At 39.6% G+C, this 26,964-nt stretch overlaps 1 protein-coding gene across 1 annotated transcript in view; it reads left to right on the forward strand.

The window, feature by feature from the left end:
* LOC147634490 (putative glutathione S-transferase parC) overlaps window positions 1–25,313 on the forward strand; it is a 124,505-nt gene extending 99,192 nt beyond the window's left edge. The window contains exons 2-3 of the mRNA XM_086803569.1: window positions 24,299–24,703; window positions 24,818–25,313. Coding sequence (XP_086659695.1) covers window positions 24,359–24,703; window positions 24,818–25,174 — 702 coding nt within the window. The 5' untranslated portion in view covers window positions 24,299–24,358 and the 3' untranslated portion in view covers window positions 25,175–25,313. The remainder of the gene's footprint in view (window positions 1–24,298; window positions 24,704–24,817) is intronic.
* The last annotated feature ends 1,651 nt before the right edge of the window (window positions 25,314–26,964 follow it).

Genomic DNA, 26,964 nt, shown 5'->3' on the forward strand with positions numbered 1-26,964 from the left:
AGGCATGAACTATGGCAAATAGCTCTCGCTCATACGCTAAATAGTTTTTTTGAGTAGGATTAAGTTTCTTACTTTCAAATGTAATAGGGCATCCCCCTTGCAATAAAATTGCTCCAATGGCCATGCCGCTAGCATCCATCTCAAGCACCAAGGATTGATTAGGATTAACTACTTTTAACATAGGAGAAGAAGCCACAGCCACGTTGAGTTTCTCAAAACTTTGGAGGCTAAGTGTGTTTCTAAATAAAGGTTTTACCTTTCGCCTTTAAGAAAAGATGATGTGACCTAGATAGTGTATGTTCTTAGTGAAGAATTCATACTTGCGCTTTTTGGCATAGAGCACATTCTCCCTAAGAAGCTGGACCACCTTACGCAAATGATCTAAATGGTCACACTTTGACCGACTATAATAAGGAGAGCGTCTAGGAAAATAGCCACAAATCTATCTAGGTATGGTCATAAAATAGAATCCATAAGAAATGTGAATGTAGCTAGAGCGTTGGTAAGCCCAAAAGGCTTACTCGAGAACTTATAGTGGCCAAAACGTGTAAAAAAAACGTTTTGGACACATCTTCTTCTTTAATCTGTACCTGATGATATTAGATGTAAGGTCAATCAATCTTAGTGAAGTATTTGGCTCCAGCAAGCTGGTCAAAGAGTTCATGTATTCTAGGTAAGGGATGCTTGTTCTTAACGTTGATCTGATTCAAACTATGATAGTCTATACTACACATACGCATAGACCTATTTTTTTTCTTCACAAGAAGAATGCGCGATGGCCAAGGGAGAGAACTAATTAGGTGTGATAACAAATGACGCTATCCCACCAATCATTTCCTTCGAAGGCTCCTTGACAAAGAAGGCTCCTTGCCTTTGTCAACTTGTCTCTTCAAGTTCTTGGACAATTCTTCCCAATCTTCTCCATAGAGTTGCTTAAGCAATGTTGAGGATCCAATTTCTTCAAGCATGAGGCGAAGCTTAGCCGAAGCACCACCACTGGCTTAGCTCCCTTGTCTTTGCCTTTGGATGCACCTGGCTGACCATCTCACTGAAGGCCCTTCATTGAGAGATTTATTGACTCTAATAGAGAAGAGGCCAGTAAGCTTACACCTTCGAGTTGAACAATCCATCCACAAAATGCTTGACCTAATAGCACCAAGGAGCATAGCAGGTTTCTTGAAGTGAGTAACCGTGTCATCGATGTACCCAATCGATGTACCCAATCGCAACAAGAAACCCTAAATTGCCACTTCAAATCTCGCTGATAATCCACCGGGATAAATTCTTGCAACACTACCTTTCAGGCAATCCTCCTAGTAGCTTACAAATATATTAAAGGAGATAATGTTCCCATTAGAAAAGAGCAACACCCTAAAAAGTTACCTCCACCAAGTGCAACTCCAACACATTGGGGCCATTTGTGTAGCTGACAACTTGCGAGTCCAGTTGGTGACAATCTCACAATCCATCTTGCCCAAGAATTTTGGGGAGTTTCATCATCTTTAGCAAAACAACCTTACAAACCTAGCCACATAACCAATACAATCTCGAGTGAGCATAATCAAGGATATCCAAGAATCTATTTGCACATTCTATTGTTCTGGTGTGTATTTGGGGCTCCTAAGAATGAAGTGAACTCTTTGATTTTGAACCCATTCCTATTTATGCTCTAGGCCAAAAATACAACCACCCACCTACCTCAACCAGCCATATACTTCTTTTTTTTTATTCTCATGACAAAGCAAGTACTCAAGAATAAGGAACTCGTGCCAGACCTACTTGTGCCAACATCAAAGCAGCAAGCTGCTCTTGAAGGTGTATGGATCCTAGAATATCCTAAAGCATCCGTTTCTAGGTACACCACTAAGAGCTCTATTACATGAAACTTCATTAATTGCCAAAAGATGTCAAGTTGATATCAAAAATATGAGATCGCATATGACTTTTTTTTTCAATTTTTGTTAAAAAGAACTTGTTTGACATTATTCTGCTTACATTCACGCTTAAATTTTTCGTGTTCTGTATCAAATGCAACATGTTGGTACTGATAATCCTCTTAAAGCCAACACTAGACAAATGGTATCTACAAAACAATGACATGGCCCAAGTGCTCTGTTTCTTGTTGTTTCCACTATGACATTGTTCACATAAATGCTTTGTACGACCAAGTATTATACTAAAATAATGATATTTTTTATTATCCCTTAAAAATCCTCTACTTTTGGAGAGAGTGGAGCCTCTCTCTCTCTTCAACCATCCTTGGAGCTCTACTTTCAACACACAAACAAATTGATTGGTTGTGGGCTTCTTCTATGATAGAGAAGCAAGCAAAAATAAGAGGTAAAGTGTGATTTTATAGTTTTTTCTATACTATTCTCAATGTTTTCACTTCTCAACCCCTCTCAAGCTTGAGAAGTTTCTTAATTAAGTGTTTATAATGCAAATCAAGCTTTTCTTAAGCGTTGTAATGAATAATTAAGAAAAGTTTACATTTATGCTTAAATTAGAATGCCTTTATGTTTATCTCTCTCTCCCCCAAAGAATGGTCATTCCTATGACCAATTCTCTATTCAATTGATGCTTCTCATGGAGAAATTCTTAATTCACAAATCAAACTCTAGGCTTGTGAAGCTAGAAGTTAAGAAAATGATTTTTTATACTTATATGCTTGAAAATTGAGAGGTTATATGAAAGGGTGAGATGGGAAGTAAATGGATGTGGATGTGTATGTGAAAGAATGTGATATAAATGGATGTGGATGTGTATGTGAAAGAATGTGATGTAAAGAGATGTGATGTGATGTGAATATATGTGGATGTGAAGTGAAAGATATGAATGTATGGATAGACGTGGATAATCGTGCATGTGAATGATTGGATGGATGTGGATGAATGAGATGGGATGTGTATGAATGAGATATGATGTGGATGTGATGTAATGTGGATAGAATGTATGTGATGGGATGGGGATACAATGAATGTGATGAATGTGGATGTGATGTGATGTAATGTGGATAGAATGTATGTGATGGGATGGGGATACAATGAATGTGATGAATGTGGATGTGATGTGATGTAATGTGAGTCGGATAAGTATGAATGGGTGAGATGTGATGTGGAATGGATGTGATGTGATATGATGTAAATTGGGATAGATGTAAATGGATGAGATGTGATGTCATGTGAATCCAAATGTGAATGAATGATATGGGATGTGAATGGATAAGATGTGATGTCATGTGAATCGAGATGTGAATGAATGATATGGGATGTGAATGGATGAGATGTGATGTGATGTGAATCGGGATGTGAATGAATGAGATGTGATGTGAATGGATGATATGTGATGTGAATGAATGGATGATATGGGATGTGAATGGATGATATGTGATGTGAATGGATGATATGGGATGTGAATGGATGAGATGTGATGTGATGTGAATCGGGATGTGAATGAATGAGATGTGATGTGAATGGATGATATGTGATGTGAATGAATGATATGTGATGTGAATTAATGTGATGTGATGTGATGTGAATTGGGATAGATGTGGATGAGTGATGTGATGTGACTGGATGAGATGTGATGGGATGTGAATCGGGTAGATGTGAATGAATGAGATGTGAGGTGAAACGGATGTGATGTGATGTGATGTGATGTGGATCGGGGTAGATATGAATGGATGAGATGTGGATCGGGGTAGATATGAATGGATGAGATGTGAATGAATGTGATGTGATGAGAAGTGGATTGGGTAGATGCGAGTGGATGAGATGTGATGAGTATAAATGTGGAAAGAAGTGATGAGATGGAAAATGATGTGATTGGATGAGAATGGATGAGAATGGAAAATGATGTGATTGGATGAGAATGGATAGATGATGGGAATACATATGATTTGACTTGGATTAAGTAATGTGAATTGATGTGGAACTCTATTTATGACCTATTTTTAAATGACTGTTTTATGTCAAGAATGTTGGGAAAGCATTTTGATCGTCTTGTGAATGAGGTCGTGGAGACCTAACTAATAAAGTTGTAACAGCTGACGGAGAGTCAACGGAGGACGTTTGGCATAGCAAGGTCGTCGACCGAGGTCTTGACCACCCTCGGTTTGATTTAAATGGCGAGCTTCCAATACGGTGGATGAGGGACGAAGGAAGCGGCCTATGAGTGAAGCGCTAGTAGGTGACGTACGAAGAATCCTAGAGGGTGCTGACCATACGGTGCTCGGGCTCTGGGTCGCCGAAGATACCCACGCGTGCATCGAGGAAGATATTGGAACAAGGAGTAAGAGTTGTTTTCTGAATTCGGGCATGGATCTGGTTGATTGACCTTGCTGGTCCTCAATAGATGAGTCCATGGCTCTTTTATATGGATCTGTTGGTTGATCTTGCTGATCTTCAACGGAGATTCCATCTGGATTTTTATAAATGAATATATTACCGGGTAGTATGAGCTAGGAACTATCGAAAAGGCCCTTGAGTGGACAGGTGGTGAGCGTTCTGGTTGCCAATGATGCCATAGGTACACCGATGAAGGAATGGTTGGAAAGTAGAATTCAACCGGATAATTTGGAGGATTATAATCAGTGATACTATGGTTTTGTTAAAAGATTGTTTAAAAGTCAGCTGAATCTGAAAAATAGGCAATTTCATATTGGGTGTGTAAGTGGTGTGACTATCTTGAGTTTGCATGAAGCGCTGGCTAGGGGGCTTGGAAATTCTTTTCCTGGAACCCAAGACAAAACCTAACCAAATTCCTAATTGGATCCCATCACTACAGTGGTTGGGCGGTTGGCTAACCCATGGGATTGGATGGGGAAGGCTGGACTGAGGGATTCCTAAAATGAGACTCAATTCTATTATGGTACGATAGATGAAGTAAATCTCGGATAGTAATTGTTATATGGAAAAGAATCAACCGGCTGTGCCTCTCGATGAGGAAAAAAATGTTGGTTTCTATTATCCAAGTGCAAGTTTCTTCCTTGATCTAACCAAGTGACTTAAAGGTTCAGTCGGATCAATTTGGTCAGTGATGACCTTGACTACGTTAGAATGAAAATATCTTGGAGGAATCGCTTGTGCTTTCTGGGTGAGGGAAGTTTTTCTGGGTTCGGTTTTGGAAGAACCGAGAGATTAGTCTCATGTTCGGATATACATGGGCGAGGCCCCGAGTGAGAGGCCCTGACCCGCGCAAGAAGTGCTACTTCCACTACTAGCACCCCCGAATTCGTTGCACGAAGGGGGCAGGGATCTTTCAATAATTATCTAACACTAAGTAATATTAAGATTTTTCTTATGTAATTTTTCGACAATGTTTTCTTTCTTCTTGAAAACTTTTATTCAAAAGCATAACGTTTAAGTGCTCAATGTGAAATTTCAATTTGTTAAATCTTTGTGTGCTAAGGAGGAGACTCATACCAGTGCTTCTTGAAACCATGGTCTAAGATTTGGACTACTGTGTCCAAACCTTTTCATTGCTATAATATCTTAGCAAATTATTTAGCCTTAAAATTCTCTGAGAGCATGCCCCCAAAGATTTGGACCAATGAATAAATTTGTGTGTCATATTTGTGCTTTTTGGAGACATGTCCTAAGCTTTATATTAGTATCCAAATATTTATATGCCATGAGGAAATCTCATATCAGTGTTTGTGTGTGCCATGGGAAGACCTATACTAGTGCTCTCCAAAGTCATGGCCTAAGATTTGGACTAATGCCCAAATCTTTTTATGCCTTGTGTCTTGTGAGTACTAGACTTGAGAATCTTTCTGTACCTTGTGCCTTGTGCCTTATGAGTAGTAGACTTGATAACCTCCATGCATAATATACCACAAGTTTGAGATGAAGAAATATTTGTGTAAACATTTTCTCATTGCATTGAGTATATTATTTATAATGTTAGGCTAATCTAGAGCATCATATCAAAACAAAGTTAATGCCTACATGTGATGCTATCAAAAACTAAAAAACCCTACACAACATGCATAAAGGCCATCTGCCTTTGTTAACTCCTACATGTGATGCTATCAAAAAATAAAAAACCTACCTACTACGGCACCCGTAAAGCCCTTTGTGCACAGTGTGGGTGGTAGGTTTTTTTTTTGATAGCATCACATGCATGTGTTAACTTTGTTTTGATATGATACTCTAGATTAGCCTAACCTTCTAAATAATATGCTTAATGTAATGTAAACTTCGTTACATATTAATTCCTTGACTAAATCCTATATACCTTTAAAAACTCAAAAATAAAACAATGCATGAAAAAGAAGCTTGAGTCAAAGGGAAGAAGTTGGAACACCTATTTGCACCCTAGAATCTTGATCTTGTAGAAATGCCCCAAAGTCTCCATGCTCCATAGCCCCATCAACCAACACAAAAAACAACAAAAATAAACAGGTTAGATCAAACATACTAGTGGATTTTCATTCCAACCAGGTAATGACAAAAACACCGAATAATATATACAGTTAGGGAGTCCTCCTAAGATAGGGCAACACCTCCCTGATAATGGCTTGAAAGATGTTTACGATTCAAGAACACTTAAGCCTTGCATGATAGGGAAGAATTGAAAAATATATGGTATATGATAATGAGTGTCTCTAGTAAATTGATTAAACCGTAACTCTTTCCTTAGATAATTTTAAACAATAAACCCTTCCTCAACTCTTTCCTTAGATAATTTTTAACATTAAACCCATGGCATCAAAAAAATCCTCAACTAAATCTTGGAGTTGTTTTTGAACGTCCTTAGTGACTTCTAAAAGCTTTTGTATGGTGACAATAAAAAAATGTATATTGTCCCCTTATATTTTCTACTTTAGCATCCTAAACAAATGAATTATTTTCTACTTATTTAGCATTCTAAATGAATGAATTATTGACCTATAGCTCATTGATATAGGAAGATGTAACCTATAAGCCACATGCTTCAATAAAAGGTCTAATATAATTAAAATTTTCCCTTATAGCTCAATCAATGTTATGTAAGGGCATAAAACTGCTACATGGTGTCATTGTGGAAATATATTCCTTTTTCTATTTTGTGTATATATCTATGTGCTTGAACTAAAAAACTTATATCTGAATACATTATTTTTTAAAATCTAAATATATGAAAAAATATCTTTATTTCCATGCTTATAAAGATCTCTTGATTTTCAATCCTGTGAATGTCACTTAAACTACAAGTACAAAAATAGAAATACATCAAATACTCATCAATAATCTACCAAGTCAACAAATAGGACAAAATCAAATTCTCATCAATAATGTTCAAAATACTAATCAATATTCTACCAAGTAGCAATAATCACTAGAAAAAGACAAAACATTGAAGAAATTTTGTATTTATATGGAAGATTTACATAGAGATTTGTACATCAAAATATTTGTAGTATAAATTCACTTAAATTGTGGTCCCCCTTAATCTTCGTGCTAGCTTCATATCCTTTTCCATGATTATCACATACTTGGCATGTATCGCATATAGATTGGTATCCACAAACAAATTCACTAGGAAATCCTCTAGCCTCTTGGATCGCATCAAAATATTTGTAGTATAAATTCTCTTAAATTGTGGTCCCCCTTAATCTCTGTGCTAGCTTCATATCCTTTTCCATGATTATCACATACTTGGCATGTATCGCATATAGATTGGTATCCACAAACAAATTCACTAGGAAATCCTCTAGCCTCTTGGATCGCATCAATCTCCCCACTCTGCATCTGGAAGGCCATGTTGTAGGAGTAAAAAACCTCTCATACTATTCTTGAAAAAGGAGACCTATGAATTCAAATATCAAGGACTCTTGGTACTCCTGAATCTCCCAAAGAGCTCTCATCTGTAGTTTGGTAGTCTCGATTTGGGACTTCTGGTAGTCTTGAATCTCCCCAAGTGCTCTCATCTATAGTCTAGTAGTCCCAGATTGGGACTTCTTGTAGTCTTAAATCTCCCAAAGAGATCTCATTCCCTAGTCCCTTCTTTGAGGTGCACACCTTACTAGCTATAGGTGACTCTAGGGTGTCATGGTCTTCCTTGAGTCACCCAATTACTCTTTTTTCCCTTTCTTATTTGAGAAGTCTGCTTGGTGGGCGTTTCCTCTTTAGCTTATGCTTTTGCTTCACCATCGGGGGCTTCACCTCCTTTGTTCTCAAGATCAAACTCTGTGCTTTCCAAATCTTCATCGCTCTCATAATCTACTAGTTTTCTTGGTTGCCCCCAATGTTCTGCATTAGATAGAATAGGCCCCGCTCCCTTCGAGGGAGGGTTTTCCCACCAATGATAGGTATTGATGCATTATGGTTTGAGAAGTGAAAGCCACCATAAAATTTGTGAGCTAAACATGGTGTCCTTTTATCACTGCATGCCGATCGAGCTCTCTGTTTTGCTGCTAGTATTTGTGGAGAAGGGACCATTCTTTCTGTTTGATTAGTCCTTGCCATCGCTTGTGTTAGTGAGCTATGTGAATAATGAGATTAGTGATGCCTTTAAATAGGAAAATTAAGTCCTTTCATACTTGAGTTGTGGTACTGGCCAAAGATAGCGATCTCAAAAGTAATTAAATGTTATTTATCTCACAACATATGTACAATTAATATCGACAATTAAAAGTAATTAAACGTTATTTTTCTCACAACATATGTACAATTAATATCGACAATTAAACATCATTTATCTCACAACATATGTACAATTAATATCAACAATTTCTTTCCCATAAATGTTTCGTACATAAATCAAGATGAATTCAAAGAACTATAAAATTTAAAAACACCTGCAAATAAGGTTTAAGAGATAATAAAAATAGTCAAAACACCTCCAAATAAGGTTTAAGAGATGATAAAAATAGTCAAAACAAGTCTATCAAAAAAATAAAGATTCATGAGCCGTGGTGAAGTGAGTATTCATAGTGATTACGAATCAGTTTAGATCCTTGGGCATTGCATTGAAGAGCGCCACATTGCATGCCTCGCGTGTCCCGAGCTATTTCTCTACTTTTCTTGGTTTCTTATCTTCGATTGCTTTCTAATAGCTTTGGCGATTCTTGAGCTTTGAGCCATTTCTATGCTAATACATTAGGGAAAAATTGGACTCAAAAAGGGGCCTTGTAAGAGATCCCTTGGGATGGTGATGTGGACAAAGCAAGCCAATAAATCCACATATAATATTGGAGGGCACGTGCGTCATTTTTGAGTTCTTTATTCCATTAACTGACATGTAGGGTGTTTTTTAATTCAAAACAATGCATCTTGAGTATAGTTTTTTATTCCCACTATGGTGCCTTATTTTATTGAAAAAAGACACCACTCTCTTTCTTCATTACACTTTTGACTGTAACGAAGCCAACTCTGCTAACCAAACTTGAACCGAACTTCGTCCCTGCAACCCATCATCTTGCATTGTCTCCCTCATTGTCTTCCCGATTGCACAACCACAACCACTCCAAATCCGAATTTTTTTGAGCGGGAGGTTTTTGATTTTCTCTTCTTCTCAAGGCGGCAAGTTTTGAAAAAGGATGGAAAAGTATTTGTTCTTCATGCGCCATACCTGCTTGTGCATGAATAACAATCCCATTTCTTACCTTTTTCAAGTGAGGGTTGTGCTTACAAGTACTCTATACATTTTGGTTCATCCAGGATACCAACAAGTTTGTTTGATGGACAAGGAGGTATTATTTAGTGATGTTGTCTTTTGGTTTTAATGAAGCAATCTTCTTCACGGGAGATAAGTGTAATATCTTTGGTTTTTTTTGGTTAAAGTGTGAGTTCATGATGCTTTTTGGTGTTGTTAAAGCACAGAACAATGCAATGGAACCTGTGCAGCAAAAGAGGAAAAAGGTGGACATCCACTTCCAAGTAGAACCCGATTATGCTCCCTGCTGTAAGAGAAATTGGTCTAGGCCAGCATGCGAAGCCCGCATTACTGAGCTTCGAAATGAAGGAAAGAAAAATATGGACCTTTGGTTGGATGGTAGTATTTACCCACCAGATCCAACCTCCTCTCAATCTCCATCATTCTTTGGGTTGACAAGTTTCTTCAAGTTTGTGTGTGAGGGTGAAAATGGATTGCTTGGGTATTGCAAAAGACTGTTTGGCCAATGTCAAAGTATCTTTGAAAGACATTTGAGTGATAGAGATGCCAGGATAAAAATGCTTGAAGGTGCGAATTTTTACTTGGCATCGATCACAACAGCTTTGCAAGCTTCAAACGAGGACAAAGCAAAAGTTTGTGCTGGGTTACAAAAAGAGTTTGATCATTTGCAGCAGACTATTTGTAAGATGCAGGAAACTATTAAGGAGAAGAATGAAATTTTGGCAGTTCGAGAAATCAACAATTTCACATTGGAGAGTGAGAATGCACACCTTCGAAAACAACTTGAAAAGTTCAACAGAAAATTGCAATATTTGAAAGACACGCCATTGGGTGCTCGATTACGCAAGAGACAGATCAAACCATTGGAAGAACTCAATGTTGGAGGTGGCCAATGGAAGCGTCGTGTAAAAGCTTGCAGGTATTGGGATCTATAATTTCTTTGAGCTTAAATTTCTTTGAGCACTCACTTTCATTTTCATCTTTAGTTCCTTTTTTGGAGATGGGGGATTGGGTGTGGGGGTGGTATAGTTAGATGAATGGTGGACTGAAATAGCTATCGTTGTTGCTTCAGGATGGTCACAGATGTTGTGGGTCCAAAAGAGCAAGGTTCTGATATATTTGGCGAAGTTCTGACAAAAGACATCGTGGAGTCAGCAATACAGCATCCTAAGTTTGCAAGACTTCGATCAGACATAGCAAAGCAATCCTTGCAGGAGGTGAGTGAAGCATTCACGCCTACAGATGCACAAGGTATATGTGACATGGCTGGTATAAGCACAAAGTCTTACAGGATGTTGTTTAATAAAGTTAAAGAGGATTTCAATTGCAAGCTTGGAAAAAAAACAGTAATTCCCATTCCAAAACCATTTCACGTAAACAAAGCTCGAAATATTCTCAACTTGGGAATGGTCGAACTTGTTGGAGAGCCTTGTCACGTGTCTAGCACATTGACAGTGACTAAAAAGAGCGGGGAACAGAAAATTATAGAGCTTACAGAGTTCAACAATTTCATCATGGATGTTCGGAAATTACAAATGGCTATGGTGAAATTTTATGACATCAATGTACATGAGTGCAATGGAAGGCTGAAATTTGTTTTGAAACTTGATGAGAGTGAGGTGATCAAAGGACAGAAGCTGGAAAGGGTTAGCATTACTTTAATGAATAGAGCTTTGGATGCAAGTATCAGTAATGCTGATGAGAAGCACTTTCGTGTACAATCCGAAAATGAGATTTGGTGGCTGGCTGCATTTGAGGTGACGTGCTATCCATTTTTAAATAAAGAATATTATGTTGCTATCCTCTTGTTATGATGTTGTAGACAATCTAACAGTTGTTGTTAACAGGTTCCAACAGAGACCCATGAAATTCTGAAGTGGTACTTCAACCAGACTGAGCTTCCTTCCACTATCCGAATGGTGAAAAGCTTTATGTAGAAGGATATGGTGAATATGAGGTTGAATGGCACCTGGCTGCAGATCTTAAAACCTTGAAATGCATGTTTGGTATTTCCCAAGGAGCAATGGCCAAGTATCCTTACCTGTATTGTATGACCGAACGAGGTGTCTCCAAAGGAGGAAAAGAGAGAGAATGGAAATGCCTAAATGCAATCAGTAATAGGCGTGAACCCCCAAATCGTGATGCTCCAGGAGTGGATCCTAATTGGGATCCAATTCTTCCTATCCCTTTGATCAGAGTTCATATTTGTGTTTTGCATGCGCTGGTTAGAATAATTGAGAAACTAGTCTACATGTACATCGAATTTTCATGGAATATGAAACCAGCAGTAGAGAGTGAAAGAACTATTAAAAAAATAGAGCAAGTGCTTTCAGATGCAGGTTTACATTGTGGTCAAGTGAAGATTGAGAAGGACTTGAGAAGATCAGGGAAGACCGGAAATGTTCCTAGCAAACCATGTTTTGGAGGTGCAAAAGCCAGAAAGTTCTTATCTAATCATACCCAGAGAGGTCATCTGGGTACAGATTTTGAGGTGTGGAGGAAGCTTCATGCAGCTGTACCTGATCGAGGCTCTTCAGGACAAGCAAGGGTGGCAAAGGCCAAAGCGTGGTTGGCACTTGATCGCCTAGCACCTTTGTTGCAAAAAGCAAGGTTTGAAGATGGGGATGTTGAGAAATTTGAGGCAGTTGTGACAGAGTTCTACACTAGCTATGAAAATGCATGGGGTGCGACAAACTTGACACAATACATGGTTATTACTTGAAAACCTACAGCTTTGAGTATTTTTTGTTGTTCAAAAAATATTGTACAATACTAAATGTCTTGTTGTTGTTGAGCATTTGTAGCACATTTTGCATGCACATGGAACCTTTTTTGCGGAAGAGTTTGGAAGCCTTGGGATTTGGTCTACCCAAGGCATGGAAAGATCTCATTGGCAAGCACGTTGTGCCTATCAAAGGGCCACTCAACATGGAGGAGGAATAAAGAAAAGTAATCCCATGAAGCAACTATGTCAGTGGTGGTATAGGCGGATTCAAGTGAGGGCTCGTGTGAAGATCAAACATGCTGAATCAGCTGTGTCATGTGCAATAAGAAAGGTTCAGGCTGAACGGAGACGTTCAATATATGTCTCCTCACAGGGAAAGCAGAATCATGCTGAATGGCTAAGACAACGACAAAGACAGGGCAGAGTGTGGAAGAAAATTGATCATTGAAATATATATTGTAAAACAATGATGTAACTGTGAAAGATTTTAAAAGAACAAGAGCTTTCATCTATGTCCCATATAAATGTTTCCAATATATATACATTTCAGAGTTTGTAATGGTAAACAAGAAGAGTATTGAGAAATATGACGAAACTTCTTAGCAACTGGAACAATCTAAATTTGTTAATCTAGAGCAGAGACTTCCCCCAGCCGAGCCTTTTTTGTTGACGTTTCTGCATCATCTTCTTCATCCTCTATCAATGGCACAACAGGGACCTTTGGCCTTGCTGTTCTAAGAAGATGCTTCTTCCTGAAATCACTCAACAGATTAGGATCTGTGATTCCACATGCCAACCCGTAAGCAGCATATGTTAAATAATATTTACATCTTAACGAATATACTCCAGGTCCCTCTCCAAAAATTCGAACAGCTGCTTGCCGCTCCAGAAGTATTGCCTTGTTTGCATTCAGCCTTAAGTGATAGCCACCTAAGTACCTGGATAAAGTCTTTATCGCCATCAGAGAAAAACTGGCATTGTCCTTGGAGAAGCTAGCGTGAAATATCACAATTTGAGGGAATTTTAGGCGGTGTATATATGTTCCTAGTGTCGAATCGTGGCCCAATCCCGCCATACGCTTGCCTGAAGCACGTTTGAGGAATGTGTCTTCATATATTTCCAACTGAAAAAATAAAGGAGCATTAGCCAGAAACAACATCACCAAACATTTCAGGACAAAGTTGATAAAGCCAAATCCACAACAAAAAAAAACTAACCTCTTGGTTCTCATCTGCTTCAAGCAAGGCGTCTTGCCATAAATTAGTGCTCGAACTAGGAACAGTTTCCGCTGACTTATTTGGCACATCCCTACACCCTCCCATGTTGGTGATATTCAGTCTGTCCCTTGCTTCTTGTAGCTCTTCCTCTGTGGCATCTTTTCCTTCATATCTAAGGGCATCAGTATAGATCATCTTTAGTGTTGCTGCAGCAGATAGGAACTCGGTGTCTTTCACATGGCTATCCACTAGTAAGTACTTGTCTATCCCATCATCATCTACAAAATTGTCATCGACCTCCAGATTTTGGGCTATGAAAGCTATGCAATGGTCCTCCCTTAAGTTAAATACATGTTGTATGTCTGTCAGCAATATATACTCTGAATCTCCTACTTGGTAGGAGGGGAGTAATGGCGTTGGAATGGGGGAGGAGTCATCTGATTCAATCACAAGCTGACCTACATCACTGTTTTGTTCTCTAACTGTCTCAATATCAACCACCGAACTGAGCTTCCTCTCTTCTTCAACATTGAACTCCTCAATCACATGAGGAGTGTCCTCCTCTTCAGCAACATCCTCAATGGTGGGACTAGCCTGACGAGAAATCGTGTCTTCACTTTCATTTGTTGCATGCGGCTCTGTACATTCTTCATCTGTTAATTGCACGTTCATGTGCAAGAAGCATAAGAAGGCGTAAGAGTATTCCATCAAGCGGCATTTTCTTTTGTGAAAAGGGCATAGCAAAGCTCTCTTCTTATCACATGGCACCTTGTGCCAATCCCTGTTTAACCTCTGCTTCTTCTCCGGCGACACCTTGAGATTAAAATGAATGTGACTTTTCCCATCAATCATCATTGGTTCTTCATTTGTGAGCTCGTCAAACTCTTGCTTTGCCTCTTCGAAGTATCCATGATGGCTAGACAATGTATCCTCCAGAGAAAAATCGCAATTGAACATCAACGAAATTGCAGGGTGCAAATCATGATGTCGACATTTGTAGAGGAAGTCATATAATAGAGTTGCAGGTGTTTCTTTAATCTCTTCGTCCACATCAATTCGACTTGAACTTGCGCCATGGCTGAATTCAAGTCTGTAGACAAGACATGGAAAATATTAGTTCAGGCAATGAATCAAGAGACAGTCGATCTTAAACAACAAATCTATGTGTGGTGTAAATGGATTCAACATAACGCGAGAGGAGATGCCAGAGGAATCCAGGTATTCCTCCTCGCGTTGTAGTGAATCTATTTTCCCTAACGCAAATAAAATTGCAGCTAAGTCAAGGACCTCTTCTCGCGTTATGGTGAATCGATTCACCATAATGCGAGGAGGAATATTGTGCTTCCTATGGGACCTTCGCTCGCGTTATGGTGAATTGATTCACCGCAACATGACGACTTTATCATCCTTTGGCAACGCCTCTTACGTTATGGTGAATTAAAAATAAAGATAGTTCTCCAGTACCCATACTGAGAGAGGAGGTGTCAAACGAATTAAAATACTCTTCTTCGCAGTCAATTCACCATAAGGCGAGGAGTCATAGGTTTTCAATTCACCTTAACGCGATGAAAAGACAAAGCAAGAAGTTCTCCACGACTGAAACCAAAACAACGAAATAACAAAAGAAGAAGGAAGCACAAAAGAGATAAAAATACCAGGAAAACGAATTGTATACAATCGTCGCAGGAGATGGAGATGAAGGAGGTTGGAGGTTTGTCTTTGACGTTGGATACAGGAGGATGATTGATGAAAGAGGGTTGGAGGAGATAGTCAGTCGTTGATGGAGATGAAGGCCGTTGGTGGGGAGATAAATGAGAATACGTACTCCAAGAGAGGCAATAAATGAGATGAGTATCCTAGAAAATCCGTTTTTAATGCTATGCGACACGTCAGCGCCGCGTCTTCACCCGCCATTCCATGAATGCCACGTGGCAGCCCGCCGTGTACCTAGCACGTGTACAAGCTATAAAGTTTAATCAAAGCCCTTTTTAATGCTATGCGACACGTCAGCGTCGCCTAGTCGCCCTGGCAGCCCGCCAGCATGTGTGTTCGCTCTAAAGACTAATCAAAGCCGTTAATCACGCCACCTTTTCGTCCTCTTATCGATTTTGCCTTGTCCGTCCTCCTGCTTGCCTCCAGGTGACTTCCGACTACCGCCACAGTACTGAACCGACTTTCCACCTCCTGCACGACAGTCTCCATCCATTCGCACGCAAGAAATGTAAGTTTTTGTATACTACTTGATTGTTTTGTAAGTTTCTTGTATATTGCTTGTTTTTTTTGTTTTTTCTTCGACTGTTTGCCCTGTGCCATTGTTTCTTCTTCGACTGTTTGCCTTCTGCCATGGTGATTCGATTCACCTTAAAGCACACGACGGGCCATTAGAATCTCAATAAGCTCCATGTCTTATGGTGGATCGAATCACCATGGCAGAAGGCAAACGTAAGAGATTCGCGAAAATCGATTCACTATAACGCGAGGAGGATTGTTTTGCTTTGACTGGCCCTTAGACTCGCGTTATGGTGAATCGATTCACCATAACGCATGACCAAGGGGCAAAGGATTCACGATAATCCACCTCTTATTGGTGTCAATTAAATCACCTCCTACACGACAGTCTCCATCCATTCCCACTCATAGAATGTGATGAAAGTGTATTACTTGATTGTTTTGTGAGTTTCTTGTATAATACTTGATTGTTTTGTTTTTCCTTCGACTGTTTGCCCTCTGCCATTGTTTTCTCTTCGACTGTTTGCCCTCTGTCATGGTGATTCGATTCACCGTAAAGCAGACGACGAGTCATTAGAATCTCAATACTGCTCTATGTGTTATGGTGAATCGAATCACCAAACTGCAAGACGGAATGGTAAGAGATTCGGGAGAACCCTCCTCCCGTTGTAGTAGATCGATTCACTATAACGCGAGGAGGATTGTTTTGCTTTGACTGGCTCTTAGTCTCGCGTTATAGTGAATCAAATCACTATAACGCAAGATCGAAGCTCAAAGAATGCACGATAATCCGCCTCTTATTGGTGTCAATGAATTCACCATAATGCGAGAAGGATTATTGTGTTTCTGTGGGCCTTCATCTCTCGTTATGGTGAATGGATTCACCATAACGCGAGGAAGTGCATATTGCTTTCTTGGCCCCCCTCTCTCGCTTTATGGTGAATTGTTAATCGTGTACTACTGAATAGCAAAGTTTTCTGCTTTTTCTTGCGTTTTTAGATGGCTCGTGTAAGGCATACAGCTAGACCCATTGACAATGCAGCTCCCTCATCTACTGGGAAGAAGATGGGCGTTCTGAAAGTCTCAAGATCAAGGAAATCAAGCAGTCCTTCCCGATTGTCCAAAACGCAGCCTAGACTAAGGCGTTTCGCAGAGCATTCGGCAGCCCTGCGAGAAATCAAAAAGTTTATGAAGCACCCGACAGCTGCTATTCCCAGATTGCCTTTCCAGAGGCTTGCCAGGAGAATTTGTGAGCAGAATGGAATTTTGTTTAGGTGGAAGGCATCGGCCTTGTTTTGCTTGCAAGAGGCCACAGAAGATTGGATGATCGAATTTTTTTTGGATAGTTACGTTCTTGCTGCCCACGCACACAGGGTGACAGTAATGAACAAAGATTTTTTCAGCCTAGTAGCCCTTCGTTTCAGATACGATAAGTTACTTAGACCAGTTACGTTTACTGATGAACGAATGTTACAAATTTTGGATGTCCGTCCTGTACAAAAAGTGAGAATTGAAGAGGTGACCGAGGGAGGTCCAGATCATGAGCATCAGACTCGGGCAAATTTAATGACAAGCGCTCAAAGGGAACATCAAGCTGCAATGCTTGCATTGCAAACAAAAAGGGAAAATGTTCGCGCACTCCACGCCATGAATCGGGAGGCGCTGCAATTTTTGTTGCCGGAGTTCTATGTACCCTTTAATATTAGAGGGCATAGATGTTATTTCCCGATTCATGCTGAAGAAATCAACATTTTGTTTGATCCCAAAACTGAAGTCAACGACAAAGTGCTCAGATGTGTTTTAAGGTATACTCTTTTCTCTGTCCTCCCACAATTTTTCATTCTTGGCTCTTAAAGTTGATGCCTCACTCTTGATATGTTTCCTTGTGAAGTTTTGTTATTTCGCTATTGCCCGAGGATGTACAGCAACGAGTGTTCCAGATTGATTCACTGGTCTCAACACTGTTGCTAGTAGAGTCAGTTCCGTACCTCGATGTGCTAAACTGGTTTCGGGAGGTCCAGCTGGACGATGCCCGAGTATTTTTTTTGGCATATCATGAAAAGTGAGTTTGTCTCTCTCTCTCTCTCTCTCTCTCTCTCTCTCTCTCGCATGATGTTTATAGGAATCACCGTACACGAGTTATATAGTCTTCCTTTGGATTGAAACTAATAGAATTCTATTGTGCAGTTCCCATTGGAGTCTTCTACTAGTCGACGTGCAAGAAAATGTCATTTACCTTGCAAATTCGACATCTGCTGGTGTCCATGGAAATGTTTTGCTGTAAGTAAAAATCATTAAGATACATATTATTGTTTGAGTTAGAAGTCCGGATTGATCAGGATAATGATTGGTCTCTGTTTACAGTGGAGTCAGGAAACTAATGGCAGCTTACGAGAGCCTCAGCATGGACATCGACACCCTGGATCGATCGACCATCCGAAGGGTTAGTGTCCCCAAACAAGAAGATGGCTACAGCTGTGGGTGGAGGGTTGCACTTAATGCAATGTTGCTGCTACGAAGCATTTTTCAGCTCCCTTCAGAGGATGTAAGCATTTTCAGCTCCCATACGCATTTGTGCTCTTGTTTATCTTCTTATATATTGTCATGTTGATCTTATTTATGCCTTGATGAATTGTGATGGTAGTTTCCATCAATGTCTCGCTACGTGGACCTAGACGTCCAAACGTTTAGGGAGGAAACGATTGCGAAATTGATCGAGGTCGCTGAAGTTATGCCTCCAGACGGGCCAGTGGACTTCATCCCGCCCAATCCACGAGGGGGGATAGGCCCCCCTGAGCCTCTTACATGGGCTCCATACTTGGGAGAAGAGCCCTGGCTCCATCCTGAAGCCGATACCTATGGGTTCCAGTAATAAATAGTTTTTTCCTTCTTCCAACAAATGTACGTTTGTAAATATGCAGCTATACATGTATTGGAGAGAGAACATCAATTGTAAATACACTTATCATTTGAAAATCAGAGGATCAAATTTGCTACTGTGTTCCTTCACTGCTTGCTTTCTTACTTTAAGCCTTTTTTGTGTACATAAAAATTCAATTGGGGAATTCTTGCCTTCATTACATTGTTTTAAACAATAAATCATTACAAAAGCAATGTTCTGAATAGATAAGTTTATTGCATATGGAAAATACATTGTCACCGTATACATGGTCACATCATATATCTTCTAGTGCCTCCAATTCATGTGGGGCTGCAACATCTTTACAAATGATCTGATGCTCTCTTCTTTTACTTAGCTTCCGACCATCGAGCTTGAAGCAAAATTGATCTGGAGGATTCTGAATAGCTACTTCTAATTCCTTCCTAACATATTCGAGAGTCCAATTCTCTTCCACTTCCAATGTCAAAGATGGGTGACCCTGTCGAATCATAACTATATCTATCAAGCAAGAGTGGCTGCCATCTCTTGTATCTTGGTCCATGCTTTCCCAGTTGTTGTTGATCCATCGCCACCTTCTATAAGTAAATGACATGCACAGATGTTGCCTGGCAATATAGTATCTGATTCCAAAATATCATTAGGATAATTTTCCGAGTATAATCAAATAAGCGTTGTAACTGTTTCACAAAAATACATTATAATGTTTTAACACTCACCGAAATGTAATGTCGGAGGTGTTCAATCGACATTCGATCAAATCATCTCCCTTTGATGATTTCACTCTCCAACTTTTGTCAAACAAATGATCAAGCCAGGCTTCATCTACATCTTTGCACACAAAAGTTGTTCTAGTTTTTCTCAATTGTTTACAATCAGAAAATAAATGAACAAAGCATGCAATTGGAACAAACAAACTTAAGTGCACATTTCTTGCACCAATGCTAGGCTTCATAGCACATTTAATATCATTAAACATTTTGGTCCTGTATGACTATCACTTCTGTGTCAAGCAATGGCCACTCAGGACTATCAAGTGCGGGCAACGGAATACGTTCCAACTTTCCATGTCGACTCGATTGAGTGGGCAAGGTATAAAATGAGTCATAGAAATATGTTCTACTTCTTGCGAGATCACTTGGTGCACGACCTTCATATTGAAGTTCCCCCACCTCACCATGTACGACATTCAAGAACCCCGTCAAGCATTGTGCAGGCTCCCACTCCTGAAGATTGGATGGGTACAAATCTGTGCAAGGCAGAAAAATGTATATCAATCACCTTATTCAAAGCAACATTGAAATACAAAACACAAGCACTTACAATGTGGTCTGTGTCTTGGAAGTCCTTCCAATGGTCCCACGTTGATCTCTTTTTGCATGAATACATGCTGGATCAACACTTCTTTGACAGTTTTCCCTCCTGGTGCCATCTTAAAGTCAAGGATCCTTCCTTTCCAATGTTTGGCCAAGTCTTCAGATGCCTTTCCCTTCACTCGGTAGTGGCCTTGTTTTCCTGGCTGCATAGTGACCCAAGAGTACTTCCTGTATACTTGGGGAATCCATTCTTCGTTCTCGTCTTTTATGTTATACAACACAACAGATGAGATACTGCTCCTTGCTCGTTTCAGTCCACTTTCGAGTTCCATGATAGATTAACAGACGTATGAGAAAGAAGAAGTAGCAGAAAGTGGATGATTGGGCTAACCGCTTTTGTGGATCAAGGAGGGAGGATGAAATGAGGGACGGTGTGTTCTTCTGGGCGCCAAAGATGTTTCGAGATTCAAAAGTGGAACCAAGTTGAGAGAATAACCAGGAGAATGTGTATCTATCTATTCCAAGCATTCAAGCTTCATTAGTTCTAGGGGTGGTGGAAAGAATTTTTTAGTGCTCCACGTCTAACACAGGAATGTGGAACATTCTTTTATTGTGTTAGTTTCTGACAAAAAAACGGTTTTAAATATTTTAAGACAAGGTGATGGTTTTTTTTAATATTTCATGAAGATAAGAGTTTCTCCACGTTTTGGGTGGGTTTGTACAGAGGTCCCACCACCGGTGAATCTCGTTCGTAGATTACATGTCACTCAATCTATGTGTCTATTATTATATTATTGTTGAAACAGCCCTCTTTTGAGTCCAGAATTTTCCTAATGTGTCTTCTCATTATACACCGAAAGAACCAATTTAACATCTCTATAAGATAACTACTTCTTACTCTCCCGCCTGCATGTCAAGTATTTTTGAAATACACTCCTCGATCTTGATAGTGAGACTTATCCATGCCCTGTGTTCTCTAGATCTCCAACAATCCATACTTATCCAAAAAATATGAGCCATGAGCGTACAAAATGTGCTACAAACTGATAAAGAGTATAAGAAAATGTGTAAAACAACAACAAAGTAGTTGTAATATATCGTCTCATTGTACACCGAAAGAACCAATTTAACATCTCTATAAGATAACTACTTCTTACTCTCCCGCCTACATGTCAAGTATTTTTGAAATACACTCCTCGATCTTGATAGTGAGACTTATCCATGCCCTGTGTTCTCTAGATCTCCAACAATCCATACTTATCGAGAAAATATGAGCCATGAGCGTACAAAATGTGCTACAAACTGATAAAGAGTATAAGAAAATGTGTAAAACAACAACAAAGTAGTTGTAATATATCTTCTCATTGTACACCGAAAGAACCAATTGAACATCTCTATAAGATAACTACTTCTTACTCTCTCGCCTCCATGTAGAGTATTTTTTAAATACACTCCTTGAGCTTCATAGTGAGACTTTTCCATGCCTTGTGTGCTCCACATCTCCAATGAACCATACTTCTCCAGAAAATATGACCCATGAGAGTACAAAATGTGTTGTGAAACTACAACAAACTAGTTGAATAACAACCCTAAAATAATAATAAAATATCCATATAATGAGCAATATTGGTTTCTCTCCAGGCACTGCACATAAGCTTTGTGAAATCTTCGACCAAGGTGTGATTTTTTATTTTTATTTTTTGGCATTATGGTATCATGTAGCCGCAATACCACCATTTTATTAAAAGTAAACCAAAGTTTTGATCGTGAGTTCTCCAAATCAAGATTCTTGTCTTGATCGGTGGTGCACTGACACAACCTCTTCCATAACTCCCACCTTGCATTGGATTATTTTCCAATCATATTGCTTAAACATTTTCTTCAATTCATTGATACCTTCTGTGTAACATCAGGTGTTTGCTTATCCTTCTTTATCTTGACTTTGCCACCATGCACACACCCAATGAGTTTAAAAGCTCTTTAATCTTGTAGATGGACATATCTCTGCTTGTTAGAGGCTGCATGGTGTAAGCAAAGCCAATGTACAGATTCAAAAGCTTATCAAAGATACCCATAAGACAATGGGTTGTACAAAAGTGAACATTATCCAAGGAAATTAAAAAAAATTATTTCTAATTTTTTTCTCAATCTATTAAGAGTTGCCTTACGTTAGGCATGAAAGGGCTCCACCTCCTAACCATTGTATATTATCACTATCCTTTACAACTTCTAAACCAGCTTTCATGCAAAATGAATATGGAAACAATGCTACTGCATGTGTATCACAATTAAACATACACTTAATAGTTTTCAAATCACCACCCATGTGCCTACTAACCTTGAAATTCCCAACTCCCTCTACGTGGAGAGTCTCGCCCCAACAACTTGTCTAATGTCTTGATAGGGTTTTCTTTCAAAAACCCATTGCAGTACATTTTGGGTTTCTTTATCGAGGGGTGTACTACTAAGAAACCCTATGTATCATGTGCATTCAACGAGTCTTTAAAAAACCCCTTATCTATGAATTTTGTATGAATAAAATGACCCCTTTTTCTTTATGGAATTACAGGGTTTTTTAAAAACCCCTTCACTAAATGTATTTCTATAAATTTACCTTGTAATTTTGAATTAAAAACCCCCTTCATTTGAACTCACGTGCTATACTTACATATTCTCCAATAATGAAAAACTATTCTCCAATAATACTTGAAATTGTTAAAATTTTCTCCTCCTTGCAACCCTCAATATATGTGGAATTGGAAGAACCTTATGCTTTATATGGTTTCAAACAACACTCCAAAAATTGCTTCATAGCCTTTATATCTAACATCAGTATTGTCACATGCCATATACACTTCATCCACTTCTAAACATGATAAGATATCACCTGTAGCTTCATTTAGTGTTTCTTGACGAAGCTTCTTGTGAGGATCTCTCAAGATTCAAAGCAATTGGCATTGCTTCAAATATGCCTTTAGCAACTCTAGATCTATATCTCCACCTTCTCCACTAGTATCATGAAAGAAATCCATATAACAAAGCACATTAAAATAATATTCATAAAGACATGATGAATAAAACATTATTGTAAACATATATAACAATAGGAAAAACTACATAATATTCATAAACAAATGTTCTCACCTTAAGGCCATCTCTTTTGTGCACCTCCTTGCATTCCTAGAATTGATGGGAAGAAATTGTCACTTTCTTCGTTTATATCCCATTGGAGTGCATTTTATGTGAGACAACTTAGATTTCACCTTTTTGTGCTCTTCTTGAAGTTTCTTTTTCTCTTGCTTTAATAGTTCCATAGCCTTATTGTTGCAAACTAACAAGGATGCCATAGTTTGATCTCTTATGGATCATCTCATTCCATCGGACCCAACCCATGACTTTTCAACTCCCCCAAGCATTTCAGTTGTGGGTCGAGCTTATCAACCATGTGGTCGATACTTTTAAGTGCCATATCCTTTGATAACAACAAGATCTCAAGTGTCGAGATGAGTATATCTAGGAAGAGTGTCGGAAGCTTAATCAATCTCGCGGCCATCAAAGCCACCCACCAGGAGGAGCTAGCCCACACACATAAGCAAGACATGGATGCCCTCCACTTCAATACCAAGCACTAGAGACTACCATGAAGATTGAGGTAGTCCAGGGATATGAATCTCTTTCTTGGACACCACACTCTTATTGCTCCATTTAATCCCGCCTGATTGTTTCTAACCTCTGCCACCTATTCGTAAATTTTGCCCTCTTTATCGAGGAAGGTGTAATCAGTTAGAGAGCACAGAAAAGGGCTAGAGAGCTTGAAAATTCCTCTCTTTTTTTCACTATAGAATAATATAGAAGTACCTTTTTGGAGGTACAATGGCTTTTCTAGAGGAAAACTGAATTTTTTAACTTTCAGCAGGTGATGTGATGGGGGTTAGTAGGGGGACAAAGCTAGATGGTGGGGGGAGATCAAGTTGTTGTGGATGGGTGTGAAGAATCTCAAAGGGCGTGAGGAAATGGAGTGCATGTACATGAGTTGAGAAATGGAGTAAATTAGTACATGAGTTTTGAACTCGCATACGTAAGGGCATGCGCAATGAGAAAAAGCAATGTAGGTCTAAGAAGAAGGTAGTAGTAGTAGTGCATGCGAGAAAGAGTGCGCGAACCTTCCGAAGCAGAGCACCTTGGACTTTTAAAGGTCGGAGTGAAAGTGACGCAGTGGATGACGTCAGGCACAGATTGGCGTCTTATAAAGGGCGATGATCGCTGCTTCACCACCACTACAACAGTCAACCTCCATTTACCAATTAGAAAGGTGAGAGGACCTCCATTTATTACAATTAGAAAGGTGAGAGATACATATATTCAAGCTTTCATGGCGACTACCGGAGACAATCATATTGATGTTCAGCTACTGGACGTTTGGGCCAGCCCCTACGTGATGCGTGCTCAAGTGGCTCTTGCTGCCAAGGGCATCGCCTACACTAGCGTTCCCCAAGAGCTTGGGCCTAACAATAAGAGCCCCCTCCTCCTGCAGTCGAACCCTGTTCACAAGAAGGTCCCCGTCCTCCTCCACAAGGGCAAACCCATCTCCGAATCCCTCATCATCGTGGAGTACCTTGACGAGGCCTTCCCGTCCCCCGATGGCAAAGACTTGCTACCCAAGGACCCCTACCACAAGGCTATGGCTCGTTTCTGGGCAGATTTCTGTGATAAAAAGGTACGCATTAATTAAGGCGGGGGCTAATTATTAGAGCCAATATATATCGTGCTAACCTTGCATTGAGAAGATACACTTGAACTAAGACCTCTAGTTACTACTTTTGGTGGACAGGTTCTAGAGGTTCTCTTGAAGCTTATTCGGGAGCCAAGGGAGGAGTTTGGAGCAATTATAGAGGAGAGCAAGGGATATCTGAGTACCTTGGAGGGGGCCTTTGCAAAGGACTCAGACCTTCCTTACTTTGGGGGCTCTCAAGTGGGCTTTGTTGATGTGGTGTTGGCGCCCCTCGTTGTGTGGCTGCCTGCATTGGAGTCTGTGGCAGGCTTTGAATGGGACTTCGGGAAGCTGCCCCGCTTTCAAGCTTGGCTAAAGGCCTTTGAAGCCTCCCCTCCGGCAGCATGCTTGCCTGACCGAGCTAAGCTCGCAGAGTTCGCCAAGGGTCTCAGAAAGAGACGATTCCCAAACGAATGAATGAAGAACTACTTCTACTTACTGGATGAGCGAATCCTCGTCAGCTTGACGTTCTTTTTTGAAGTAATAATGAGTTTTGTAGGGCTCCCCCTGTTCTTGCATGCTACCATTAATTAATGCTGCTTTTTTCTTCTCACAATCCAAGGCTTGCGCCAGAATCTTGCACAGCACGCACACCTACACCAAGATTAGCTAGTCCATCCAACCGTCTTTTGTCGAATACAATACATTGACTATTTCTAAATGTACATGATATGTGTGTCTGTTTCTACAAAGAATGTGTAGTTCGATAACAAATGATGTTGCCACGGGCCTTATGTCTTACTTTCCTACCTACTTTAATAACAATAAAGTGGTTATGTTTATGAGCTATGACCTAAAACGGGCTAAGCCAAGCCAAGCCAGTTAAATAGACCCTTAATTTGTCCATGTTAAGCCATGACATGTTGAAACATGTGTGTGTGTGTATAGATATGTATATGCAAGCTTGATGTGACTGCACCTCTTTGTGGTGCAAGACAATGTAAAATGTGCCCAAGCATTAACCATCGTGTTCACTGATCCACTAACCATCGTTGTTTTCTTCTCTCTTTTAAAAAGGTCAACACAACGCTTGAAAGATCACCGCATGCACAACAATGTTCTCGTTCCCAAACCGCTTTGTACAAAATTCTTTTGACTTTTTCAATCCTAGGATCTACTGAATAACGGATATACAAAGTTAGTATATTCACCTTGATTGTTTTCATTTTGCTTGGTGAATTCAAGCGATAGTTGATTAGGAGTATAGACATGCACTTGTAACCCTACTAGTATAGTATATGAGTAATATTGCCTCTTAAAATTCTAGGAGGTTTCTTCTTACTATGTCGCACCCTCGCGTTCATTTTGGGACATCCTTTTCACATGATTTATTTATTGTTCTAGTGATATGTATAGCTCTTAAACTTTGCATAAGGAGCTATGCATAGCTCTTAAACTTTGCATAAGGAGCTATGCATAGCTCTTTTGTATGCATCCTCTTATTCTTAGCATGATGTCCCTTATATACAAAGATCATAGGCAAAGACCCATAATTGTAGTCCCTTGCACCCTCAATGTCCATTTGAAGGTGGTAAGATGGCAAAGCACCTTACAATAGGTCGGGTGGGTGAAACCTTGTTGACCCATCCTAATGGTGGCCGCATCCTTCCATCACCCACATTGGCAGTGAAGCTATTTTTGGAGTGAAAAGGTGTGGATGGTTTATGCTATGTCATGAAGTGGAAGTTTAAGGTTAAGCGGTATAGTTTGAGACCAATCTATAGCTAGTTTGAGGTTAAGCGGTATAGTTTGAGACCAATCTATAGCTAGTGCAAGGCATGCCCATAGTAAGATTTGGGTAGCCCTTGTTAGTATGTCAGTAATATTGCCTCTTAAAATTCTAGGAATTTTATTCTTTCTATGTTGCACCCTTGTGTTCATTTTGGGACATCCTTTTCACATGATTTATTTATTATTCTAGTGATATATATAGCTCTTAAACTTTGCATAAGGAGCTATGCATAGCTCTTTTGTATGTTTCCTCTTATTCTTAGCATGATGTCCCTTATGCAAAGATCATAGGCAAAGACCCATAATTGTAGTCCCTTGCACCCTCAATGTGCATTCTTCGAAGGTGGTAAGATGGCAAAGCACCTTACAATAGGCAGGTGGGTGAAATCTTGTTGACCCATCCTAATGGTGATGGCATCCTTCCATCACCCACATTGGCAATGAAGCTATTTCCAGAGTGAAAAGGTGTGGATGGT

This window comes from Cibotium barometz, chromosome 10, assembly GCF_041138505.1.
Source record: "Cibotium barometz isolate CiBa-2024 chromosome 10, ASM4113850v1, whole genome shotgun sequence".
In the NCBI taxonomy this organism is placed as follows: Eukaryota; Viridiplantae; Streptophyta; class Polypodiopsida; order Cyatheales; family Cibotiaceae; genus Cibotium; species Cibotium barometz.